Source organism: Melospiza melodia, chromosome 1, assembly GCF_035770615.1.
Source record: "Melospiza melodia melodia isolate bMelMel2 chromosome 1, bMelMel2.pri, whole genome shotgun sequence".
Taxonomy (NCBI): Eukaryota; Metazoa; Chordata; class Aves; order Passeriformes; family Passerellidae; genus Melospiza; species Melospiza melodia.
The window spans coordinates 172,139,032-172,149,230 of record NC_086194.1 but is presented as its reverse complement, the minus strand read 5'-3'; the positions used below and the strand labels follow the sequence as shown (position 1 = coordinate 172,149,230).

General features: G+C 51.7%; 1 protein-coding gene across 1 annotated transcript; it reads left to right on the top strand.

The window, feature by feature from the left end:
* Nucleotides 1–1,291: 1,291 nt before the first annotated feature.
* Nucleotides 1,292–7,633, top strand: LY6E (lymphocyte antigen 6 family member E). The gene is made up of 3 exons (XM_063175093.1): nucleotides 1,292–1,432; nucleotides 5,619–5,738; nucleotides 6,867–7,633. The coding sequence occupies exons 1-3, from the start codon at nucleotides 1,381–1,383 to the stop codon at nucleotides 7,073–7,075; spliced, it is 381 nt and encodes a 126-aa protein (XP_063031163.1). The 5' UTR covers nucleotides 1,292–1,380; the 3' UTR covers nucleotides 7,076–7,633.
* The last annotated feature ends 2,566 nt before the right edge of the window (nucleotides 7,634–10,199 follow it).

Sequence of the window (10,199 nt, the reverse complement as noted above, 5' to 3'; positions counted from 1 at the left end):
TCCAACCAAAATCTACTTCCTCAGCCTGTATAAAACAGAGGTTTTGTAAATGTGTCTGAATTATGTTTTTTCAAGTTACCACAAAGCTGAAACTTCCCATATTTTTAGTAATTGGTTTGTCCCAGCAGCCTGTTCCAGAGGAAGACATGAGACCACAGAAACTGCTCGGAAGTCAGTTCCTGCTAGAATATCTGGCAGTGACAAATAAAACTGAGCCACGGGAAAGAAAAGGGAAGCAGGGGTTTGCAGGCATGGGTTTGCTTCCCAAGCAGAGTGCTCTGAATGCCTCCGACAAGACAGGAGCCGGAATTTCTCCTGACAGATGCATTCGCCGAGAAATGCTGACTCTGCAGAATTAAACCCATCTGTGGCACAGAGTTTGTCAAGCCTGCTTGTTTCCTGCTGGCTCACCAGCCTCATCCTCCATTGCCAGGCTTTCCTTAGAGCCAGTTTCACAGGGGCCCTCCCCCACTGCCCCTCCTGCAGCTCATTTCCTAGAGGATTTAGTTATTTCCGTGGGACCTACTGAATTCGGGACACTCCAACATCAGGGGACTTATTTACAGTCTGAAGACTCATCCTGCCAAGCAGCCCAGGCTGTCCCATGCCACCCCAGCTGCTGGGCCCTTCAAGCTTCTCTATCCTGTATGTCTAATCCAATTTAGGCTCTGGGTAACAGATGGGGGAGTTGGTTCTTTATGTGCTTGGATCGTGAGCGGGGGCTGTGCGTGCAGAGGGGTCAGATCTGAAGAGGGGGTGTTGAATGCAGGGACAGCTTCTGTATCCGGGGGAGTCTCGCCTGCAGGAGATCCATGCAGGGAGCCCTGGATACAGGGAATGTGTGAGGACGGGGTGGTTTGGAATGCGTGGAGGACGATGTGTGTGTGCTGCTCAGGGGATCTGTGAGAGGAGATGCACGGAGGAGGGAAGGGAGGCAGGAAATCAGCAGGTTCTGTGGGTAGAGGGAGTCAGAGAATCACGGAATTCCAGAATAAACTGAGTTGGAAGGATTTCACTTGGATGAGTGGGGTCAAGCATAGACGCAGCCCCCTACTCCCGTCTCCTCCTTCAGGGAAACACAGGGGACCCGAAAAGGGGCTGAAAAAAGCCTCTTGGGGCACGGCTAGGGGAAAGCTGGCTCTGTTCTCCTTTGGCCAGCCGCTGCCATGCCGACAGGCACTTCCCAGCGCCCCTTTCCCGGCCCCGGTTCTCCCTAGCGGGGAAACGAAACAAGGCGTGGCCGGGGAGGCGGCGCGGGGGCCGGGCCCGGCCCGCGGGGCGGAGCCGCCGCCCTTTCCCCACCCCCGGCGCCCGGCCCTGCCGCCAGCCCTGCGCTCCTCCAGCCGCTCTGCGCATCTCTCCGGCCACATCGTCCGCACCATGAAGGCGCTCCTGCTCGCTGTGCTGGCCGCGGTGCTGTGCGTGGAGAGAGGTAAGGGAAGGGGATGCTCCCACCACCATCGCCTGCCCTGCAGGTCTCCCGGTCCCTCGCCAGACCTGCGTTAGAGAGCAAATTGGGGGTTGGGGGAGCGATGCGTGTGGGAGGGTAGGCTGTGGAAGTTGGAGGTCTTTTGGGGATATAAGGGTTGAAAAGGGGTCGGGGCCACGGCGCTGAGCCGCGTTATGGTTCGGAGCGAGATGCGGGGGTGTCTTCCCAAGATGTGCCTCGCAGCAATGTCCCTCCTGGAGCAGGAACTTCAGGGCTGCCCCGCCTGTATGAATAGGTGAGCATCTCCGGCTGTGCGGGTGGATATGCTGGAGCTTTTCCCAGTTGCAGCTCGAACAAAGAGCAGGGCCGGCTCCGCTCCCCCTTTTCGGCGCTGCCAGCCGGGATAACGGCGCTGGGATGGGCTGAGATGCAGCCGAGGGGAAGGAAGGGGAGTAGAGGGGAGAGGCAGCCCAGCCCCGGCAATGGCTGATGGAGCCAAGTCAGGGCAGAGCCACTCGTGATTCTGGCTCCTGCTGCCCCCTCCGAGCATCCTTCGGGGCGCGATGACCCCTAAGGGGACAATGCCCTGTGAGGGGCTGCCGCCCATCCAGGGGAGAACGCGGTTCCTGTTGCTGTCTGTTAAGCGGCCAAGTTGCCCAAGTCTCAAGGCCTGCTATCCCCTCCTTCCCCACGGACTCCATCCCTCACTATTCCAAACTCCTCGGGGCCGTGCGAAACCACGTATTGTTCCCATATGGGAGAAACCAAACAAAGAGGCAAACCGGGAGAGTTCTGAGCTCTCCCAGCCCCCGCTCAGCAAGCAGGGTCCCTTCTTGTTTTCTGAGGTGAAACTGGCTGTTTGCTGCCCTTTCCAATTCCTCCCTCCCGGTGGGATCCGGGAAGCAACTGGCGATTAAAGCATTGGGTCTCGGCAGAGCCCAGCTGGCTTGGGCTCAGTTCCAGCGGCCAAGGCCAAGGCAGTAAAGGGTTTTATCTCCCCCCAAAAAAGCACAACCCCTTCAGCTTTAAAGTAAGTTTTTATCCGGGCAAAAGGGTTTGCTGCAGGTGGTTTTATCCCCTAACACTTCCAGCATGTCCTGGGGGGATTTCACAGAAAAGCTTTGCCTCCTGCTCAAAGATCTTGCCTGTGGATCTTGATAAAGATTTTGCCTAAGAGAATGGAAAAGCGACATCGGGGCTGAATGGGAAAGCTGCCGAAGCAACAGCATTTTCCTGGTGCTGACGAGCTCCAAAGTGGGCTTTTAAAGGCCTTTTTCCCCCTTGTCTTTGCAAGAATGATTCAACCTCTTATCTCTAGGAATTCCCCCAAATGCCCTGTTCTGTTTTGGGAGCTCTTTGTTCCTCCGAGAAGCTAACCAGCAAACAAACAAACACATGAATTCTTCCACTGGTGAAAACAAGGCTTCTCTTTTGCATTGTTCAGTCTTGTGATTTTTCCCCCCTTTTTTTCTTGTAACCTTGAGCTCCAACTCTTTGCTCCGTCTACAGCTGCATGAAATTATTTCTGCAACCCCTCTTGTGCCTTTTGTCTAAACCACTCAGCCTATTTGTGCTCTCCTAACTCTGCAGTGGGTGTTTTTTGGGGGGCAGAAAGTGGCTGAATATTTCAATATTTCCTTTCTTAAACTCTGCCTCTGCTGGAAGGATTTTTTTTTTTCTGTTAAGACAAGGGGTAATGGGTAGGTGTGACAATGAAAAGCACGGGGACAGGTAGGACATGCAGTGGCAGGAGCAGGGATTGAGTCACGTGGCAGAGAATTTCATGCCCAACAGCACTTTTATGTCATGTCCAAAGATTTCTGGTGCGTTTGCTGCTGGAACCTTAAATGAACAGCATTGCACCACTCGGTGCCTTCAGTGCAGTGAGCAAGCACACATGGGGACATCTGTCCTGTGCAGGAAGCCTGTAATCCACTTCATTCCTGATTGCTGAAGATTCCTGGGATGAGTCAATCCACCTCCTCGGGGTGGTTGTGAGGTAAAAGAGTTTGGGACGGGTCACCTGAGACTTGGGAGCAGACCTGGGCTCCACTCCGAGGTCCCACATGGAGCTGTGGCCGGCCCAGCGAGGGACAGTGACTCAGTGGCTGGTCCCATCCTCCTCCTCCTCGTCTCCTAAACGCAGAGATCCACTGAGGAATCTCTCCTGGAGGTGTTGACTCAGCTGGCGGCCCTGTAATCCCGGTGCTGTGGGTTGTGGTGGCTGCCTTGGCGTGCTCAGGTAACCCGGGTTTGTTGTGGGGGTTGTTTCCAGAGTGAGGATCCAGGAAATTCCTGCTTGGGGGGGGTTTGTGGTCTTGGCTTCCATTCCAAAGCAGAGATTTGGCTGCTCTGCTGTGACATTCAGGCTCTCCCACTAACCCACTTTAATCTGTTTCCCTGAGATTATATTTTGTTTTCTTTCCCCTCCTCGGCTGTGGCTGCTCAAAAGTCATTCCTCCGAGAGCAATTGTTATTTTTTTTTTCTCATTTTTTCTTGTAGAAGCATTTTTATTTTCCTGAAAGAAGCAGGAATGAGAAGAACAGTCCTGTGGCAGAGTGGGGCAGATGCTGAGCAATATTTGTCCAAATAATAATTCTTCAAAATATCCATGTCAGTAACTGCTGTGCCTCAGAGAGCTCTTCCAGGGCTTCAGTTCCTTAGGAAAATATTCCAAGGGGGCCCACAAGAAAGCTGGAGAGGGATAGGACAAGCAGGAATGGGTTCAAACTGAAAGAGAGTAGGATTAGATTGGATATTGGGAAGGAATTCTTCTCTGTGAGGGTGGTGAGGCCCTGGCACAGGTTTTCCAGAGAAGCTGTGGCTTCCCCATCCCTGGAAGTGTTCCAGACCAGGTTGGATGGGGCTTGGAGCAACCTGGAATAGTGGGATTCCAGGTGGCCCTGTCCATGGCAGAGGGTTGGAACTGAATGATCCTGAAGCTGCCTTCCAACTCAAACCATTCTGTGATTTTGGGTAATCCATGGGGCTGCCTTGCCCTTCCCACCCTCAATCAGCCCCCTCTCTGTTTTGCATCCCATAAATAAAGGGAAAGGCAGTGCCTCGTGGAAAGGCTGCCTGGCAGCTCCAAAATCCCGCGTCCATGGAAGACTGGGAGCAGACCTGATCTGCCTGCATATGTAGGTCAACAACTGCAGCGTGGATGTGATGCTCTTGTGTGTAAAATACAGAGATCAAAGTGCCCGTGGCCTTGCTGAGTCCCTGGTCCCGGCTGCCTCCACAACCATTTCCCACCCCAAATGCTGTTTTCCAATCATTCCTTTTTGTGAGGGATGAGGGATGGGAGCCAGCTAATCCATCCTGCTGCTGCTGTAGGATAAGACTTAAATGGCCTCAAGTTGCTCCGGGGGAGGTTTAGTTTGGAAATGGGGAAGAAATTTCTTCACTGGTCAAATTTTGGAACAGTGGTGGAATCACCATCCTTGGAAGCGTTGAAAAAATTGTGCAGCTGTGTTGCCTAAAGACTTGGTTTACTGCTGGAATTTGGCAGTGCTGGGTTAATGGCTTGATTCAAAGATCTTAGAGGTCTTTTCCTGAAATGATTCCACGATTCTGTAATTTTAGGGGACCGGCTGGTCTTGCAGGTCTTGAGTTGCAAAATCATTTCTACCTCCTGCTGCAGCTCAAGCATGGCCTGATCTTGGTGTCCAAAGCTGGGTCATGGAAAGTTTGAACCTATGGTCACACCTGGAGCATTTCCCATCAGTGTCACAGCATCTTAAAATCAGAATGGTTTTGCTTGGAAGGGACTTCAGATCATTCAGTTCCAGCCCCCTTGCCCCAGGCAGGGCCATCATGTCCATGGTGGCTGGACTGAATGATCCCAAACCTCAAAAATTTCTCCTCTGGAGTTTGGTTTAAAGTTGGCAGCTGCAGCTTGGGCACATTCTTGGTGCAAACAGGGTGGTGACAGAAAGTACCAGGCTGTGTGGTTGTATCAGCTTTAGCAGATAAGAGCTTTAAATGCCTCCCTGAGGCTTGAACACTTTGCTTGGCCAATTTTTTTGGGAAAAAAAAAAAAAAAATCCTCTGTTGCAGGTTGATAAAAGTGAAACCAAAAACGTGGCTGTGGGCAGATGCGAGACATGCTGTGGGACAGAGGTGGGGACCTCCAAGTGAGGATATCTTCCCACCAGCTCCTAAATGAGGTTTGCCTTTCTCTCGCAGCCCACACGCTTGTCTGCTTTTCCTGCTCGGATGCCTCCTCCAACTGGGCCTGCCTGACGCCTGTCCAGTGTGGAGAGAATGAAAACCACTGTGTGACGACGTACGTCGGAGTGGGACTCGGTGAGTGCTGACGGCACCTCCTCCGTGCCCCTCCTGCCTTCTCTCCTGGGTCACCTGCTGAGCTGCAGCGAGGCTTTGCCTTCTTCTGGCTGGGTTGGGGGGGGAAAAAAAAAAAAAGAGAAAAAAAAAAAGGGAAAGTTCTGCTTAGCAACTGAGTGTGTCGGACCATCCCACGGGGATTGTGAGGAGGGACGCGCTGCCAGGAGGAGTCACGTTAAGGCCCACGTGCCTGCACCGATGCCCGCCAGTCCGGGGGGAATTTCAGGCTGCTGGGGGCGGGGAGTTTGCTGATGAATAAGTGAAAGCGTGGAGGATGCTGCAGGCTCCCTGTGTGGGAAGCTCCAGGGTTGCTGTTCCTGCTGATTCTTTTGCCTCCTGTTTGGGTTCTTGGTCCCTGAGTCCCAACCTTTGCTTCACTTTCTGTGGACGAGGCGGGAAGGGAGGGTTGTGGGTTTCCTTCCCGTGTGCCTGGAGAGATTTGGGGGGGGTTCTGTCCTTCCCAGCTGCTGTGCTGAGGGAGGCAGGATGCTCTGGCAGATCTCCTGGAACCTTTGCAGGAGCCAGAGCCCATCCTGGCTCTCCCTGGCAGGAGTGGGGGAATGTCATGCCCAAGTTTGCAGCGTGGGTGGGTCAGATGTGCACAAACAGAGACTAGGAGTTTTTATAAACTTCCCTTCGCAGCCCACTGCTAATGGTTTCCTCTTTCCTCTTAACATGGGCTGTGCCTCTCTGTTAAATGCAGCCTTGCCTCCCAAGTGCCTCCCCAGTGCTCCCTGTCTCCCTTGAGGAGCCCCAGAGTGAAGCTCAAGAGGGATTTTTGGGATTCCTCACGGGAGCTATTGTTGCTGAGCATTGACCAATCCAAAGGGGTGTCTCTGGGGTGTTGTGTGGTCTCTGGGGTGTTTGTGTGAGCTTATCAGGGGTGATCCTTGATAAGATGGGCTGGCTGGGATTCCTGTCTCTGAGAACCACTTCATCCCCTCCAGAGCACTTCATCCTCCCTGTGCCACCTGCACCAACCTGGCTCTTCCAGCACTGAAATTCTTTGCAGAGCAGGTGATCAGAAAAAACCACATTCTAAACTTGCCTATTTTCCTTCCTCTCCCCCCCCACCCACCCCAAACCCAGGCGGCAAATCCGGCCAGTCCATCTCCAAGGGATGCTCTCCCATCTGCCCCAGCGCCGGGATCAACCTGGGAATTGCGGCCGCCTCCGTTTACTGCTGCGACTCCTTCCTCTGCAACATCAGCGGTTCCAGCAGCGTCCGAGCCAGCTCCACCCTCCTGGCCTTGGGAATCCTCATCAGCTTCATCTACGTCCTCTGGGCTCGCCAGTGATGGGGCTGCCTGAGGAAGGGCCGCCTCCCACGGGTCTCGTTAGCCAATATCTTCTCTGTTGCTGTCTGCAAGGAGATCCTCTACTTCTCAGCAGGCTTCCAAGGTGATTGTTTCCCAGACTTTTTTTGCTCTTCCAAGCGAGTTGGAGGACCTGGGTGGTTTGGCTGAGCTTGTTCTCCTCCTCCTGTGGACGTCTCCCGCTGCACTCTCGCTCCTCCTTCGCCGAGGTGGATGATTTTTGGAAGGGTTTCTGCTTTTTCTACCTATTAATAATCCCCCCTCCCACCTCCCCTAATTTCTAAAGTTGGTTAAACCAGGCTGGGACTCGCAGAGAACAGATTCACCCCAAGCACCACCAGGTCTGCTCCAGCATATGGGTGGCAGAGGCAGAGGGAATGCAGGATCCAAAGGGAGACACAGCTGCAGTCTCTTTTTATAAAATAGTCTCGTTTCTTCTGATCCTGGGCTGACTTTTCTGGAAAACCAATGCCGTGTACCTTGTCCTTCCAAGTTCTGTAAGTGCCAGACCTGAATAAACTTGCTCCTGTTGTTACCTGAGATGGGACGTGTGTGTGTTTCCTTGCTCCAGGGATTAGGAACTCTTTCATGGAAAATCCCAATGTTGGTGCCCAGCATGAGGGTCCCTCACCCTCTCGAGCAGCTTTTGGGTGCTTCATCTCCACATCCTTTCCAGTTGTGAGCAGCAAATCCATCTCCTCCCTGTTGCTGTCCTTCCTGATAAAAAAACCTCTGGGCCAGCTTGTTCCACCTCCCTTGGGAGTGACTTCTTCCAGATGCATTTTACTGATAAATGCCAAGTTTTGGGGTCTGAGTCAACTCTAACGGAGCAATTACCCTGGCAGGAGGATACTCTGAAGTGAATCTGCATTTTACAAAGACTTGGTGCCTCAGTTTCCCCACTTTGGACTTGTCATGGTGACCACCACAATGGTGATACCTGAATGGGCAACAGGTCTGAAAAATGTGATGGAGTCACAGGAGAAGATGTCCATACCCAGATCTTTAGGTCCAGCCTTCAATGCCTGATGGTGCCCATGGACTTCTGGAGGTGACTTCACCACCCAGCCTTCCACATCTGCTGTCCCTCAGCTCCCAGGATCTTCCCAGGTGTTTTGGCACGGTTTTTCCTAGAAGTTCTCAGCTGTCTCCTGCCCTCTCTGTCTTCTGTCCTGCCTACTCTGCTTGCCTGGGGACCTGCTCGCCACAAACCAAGCCAGAATTCAGCCTTAAACTGTCAAGTTCAAGCTCTTTGTCACTTCCACTGATTGATCAGAGGTGCACTGGGCTCTTTTTTTCCTTCTATTTCTAGCAGCAAAACCCAGGTGTTGGCGCATTTTAGCCATGCCTTGTACCTGCTTCTCCTATTCTGTGTCAAAACCCAAACAAAAGCTCCAAAACCTTTCAGTTCCCACCTCTGTCCCCTCTTCAGGTAGTGATAAATGAAAGGTGTTTGCAGAGTTGTACAGAAATGTTGGTAACAAAAGTGGTTTTATGTTTTTTTTTTCCCTCCCTCCCTTCTCCCCCTATTTTAATTAAAGGGACAGAGATGTTAATGACAGCTTTTCCAAAAGGAGGGATGGGTCAGTGGGATGTGAGCTGCAATTTAGGGGTTAATTTGGGAAGAATGCATCACTTGTGCTGGTCCTTGGATGTGCCTTCCTTTGGATAAAGCATCCTCCTGGGACCTTGGGGCCTGAGGTGCCCCACAAACCTCTGCTATGCACGTGGGGCACAGGGAAAATTGGGGAAAAACTTCCTAAACTGAGATGAATATTCCCCAGCTTCCTCGTGCCTCAGCCTTCCTCCCAAAAGGGTTCAAAACCTTGTTTTTTGGGTTCATTTGTCCTTCAGCACTTGCTGTGACACCAGAGCACTCTACACTGAATTTAGGGAGGCTCTGTCTTTTCTGGCCACCTGCAAAAAGGTTTTGGGGTTGGTTTGGGACTCGATCACCTTTAGCAAAGAGCTGAAGTTCAAAGCCATCAGCTGTGTCCTGATGTCCATCCATGCTTTTATGAGGATCCTGACGATGCCACACTGGACAGTCTCATTCGTTGAAGACCTGGTTGTCTCCTCCAAGGGCCCTGGTTGTCTCCTCCAAGGGCCATCTCCTTCTTTTCTCGGGGTTCCTTGGCCAGTGCCAAGGATTTGGTAGTGCCAGGCTCATGGGAGGAGCATCCAGAGGCTGCTTATCCCAATAAATAACTAATTACATTCATGGAATTGCCAGGGGAGTTAGCTGAGGGTTGGTTGGATAAGTTTCACAAGGAGATTAGTTTTTCTTCCTCTCTCTCTTTTTGTCTCTTCCTCCCCATGTACTCTAATCTAGAATATGGGAAAAAAGAGATATTTTCAGTATTTCCTTTCCTGGCAAAAACGACATTTGGATGGATCCATGTGTGTTTGAGAGAGGGAGGGGGTTGACAGCTCGTCACAGTCGAATCCCAAGCACTTTCTCATCAGTCATGCCAACTCTCACTATTCCTGGTCCTACTCTAGGTTTTATTTTTTGCCTCCAAATCCCCAGAATGACAAACTTGGTGAGAACCTCATCTGTTGTAAAACCCAGGCCTAAAAATGGGCAGGTGAAGTAATTAAAATCATTAATAATAAGGCAATAAGTAGGAAAAGCAACGGGACTTATGAAGTGTTCAGGCTGGTGAGTGGGTTGTTGATCCAAATGCTGGATTTGGAATTTAAAGGCCATGGTGGGACAGCCCTGAAGTGCTTTGGATGTGTTTCTGTGGACTGTGGAAATTAAGAGATCAAAATCTGAGCAGAAAACTCAGATATGCACCTGTTCTGACAAGACAAGAGGTTATGAGGGGAGGAGGTTTGGCTCCCTAGAAGCATAAAATATCCTGGAAGAGTTTTTACTGGAAATTAAGAACTAAAGTGAAATTCCTGCCCACTTTGGAGCGTGTTCCTGAGAAAATGCTTTCAGTGCTTCCATCCTGGAAAAGGCTGTAATTCACCAGCAGCTGCTGCCATCTCCCACCACCCCACCAAGGGCTCGAATTTTTTGTGGATTGTCTAAAAATGCTCAAAATCCATTGTGGCATCAGCGTTTCTCACCCAGGATCTGGGAGTTTGCTGTTTGCCC

What these genes read in the sequence shown, in the direction of transcription:
- LY6E (XM_063175093.1), top strand. Translation starts at nt 1,381, where the DNA reads ATGAAGGCGCTCCTGCTCGCTGTGCTGGCCGCGGTGCTGTGCGTGGAG. An exon ending in GGTGCTGTGCGTGGAGAGAG is followed by an intron (nt 1,433 to 5,618) that starts GTAAGGGAAGGG and finishes TTTCTCTCGCAG; the next exon opens with CCCACACGCTTGTCTGCTTT. An exon ending in GTACGTCGGAGTGGGACTCG is followed by an intron (nt 5,739 to 6,866) that starts GTGAGTGCTGAC and finishes CCCCAAACCCAG; the next exon opens with GCGGCAAATCCGGCCAGTCC.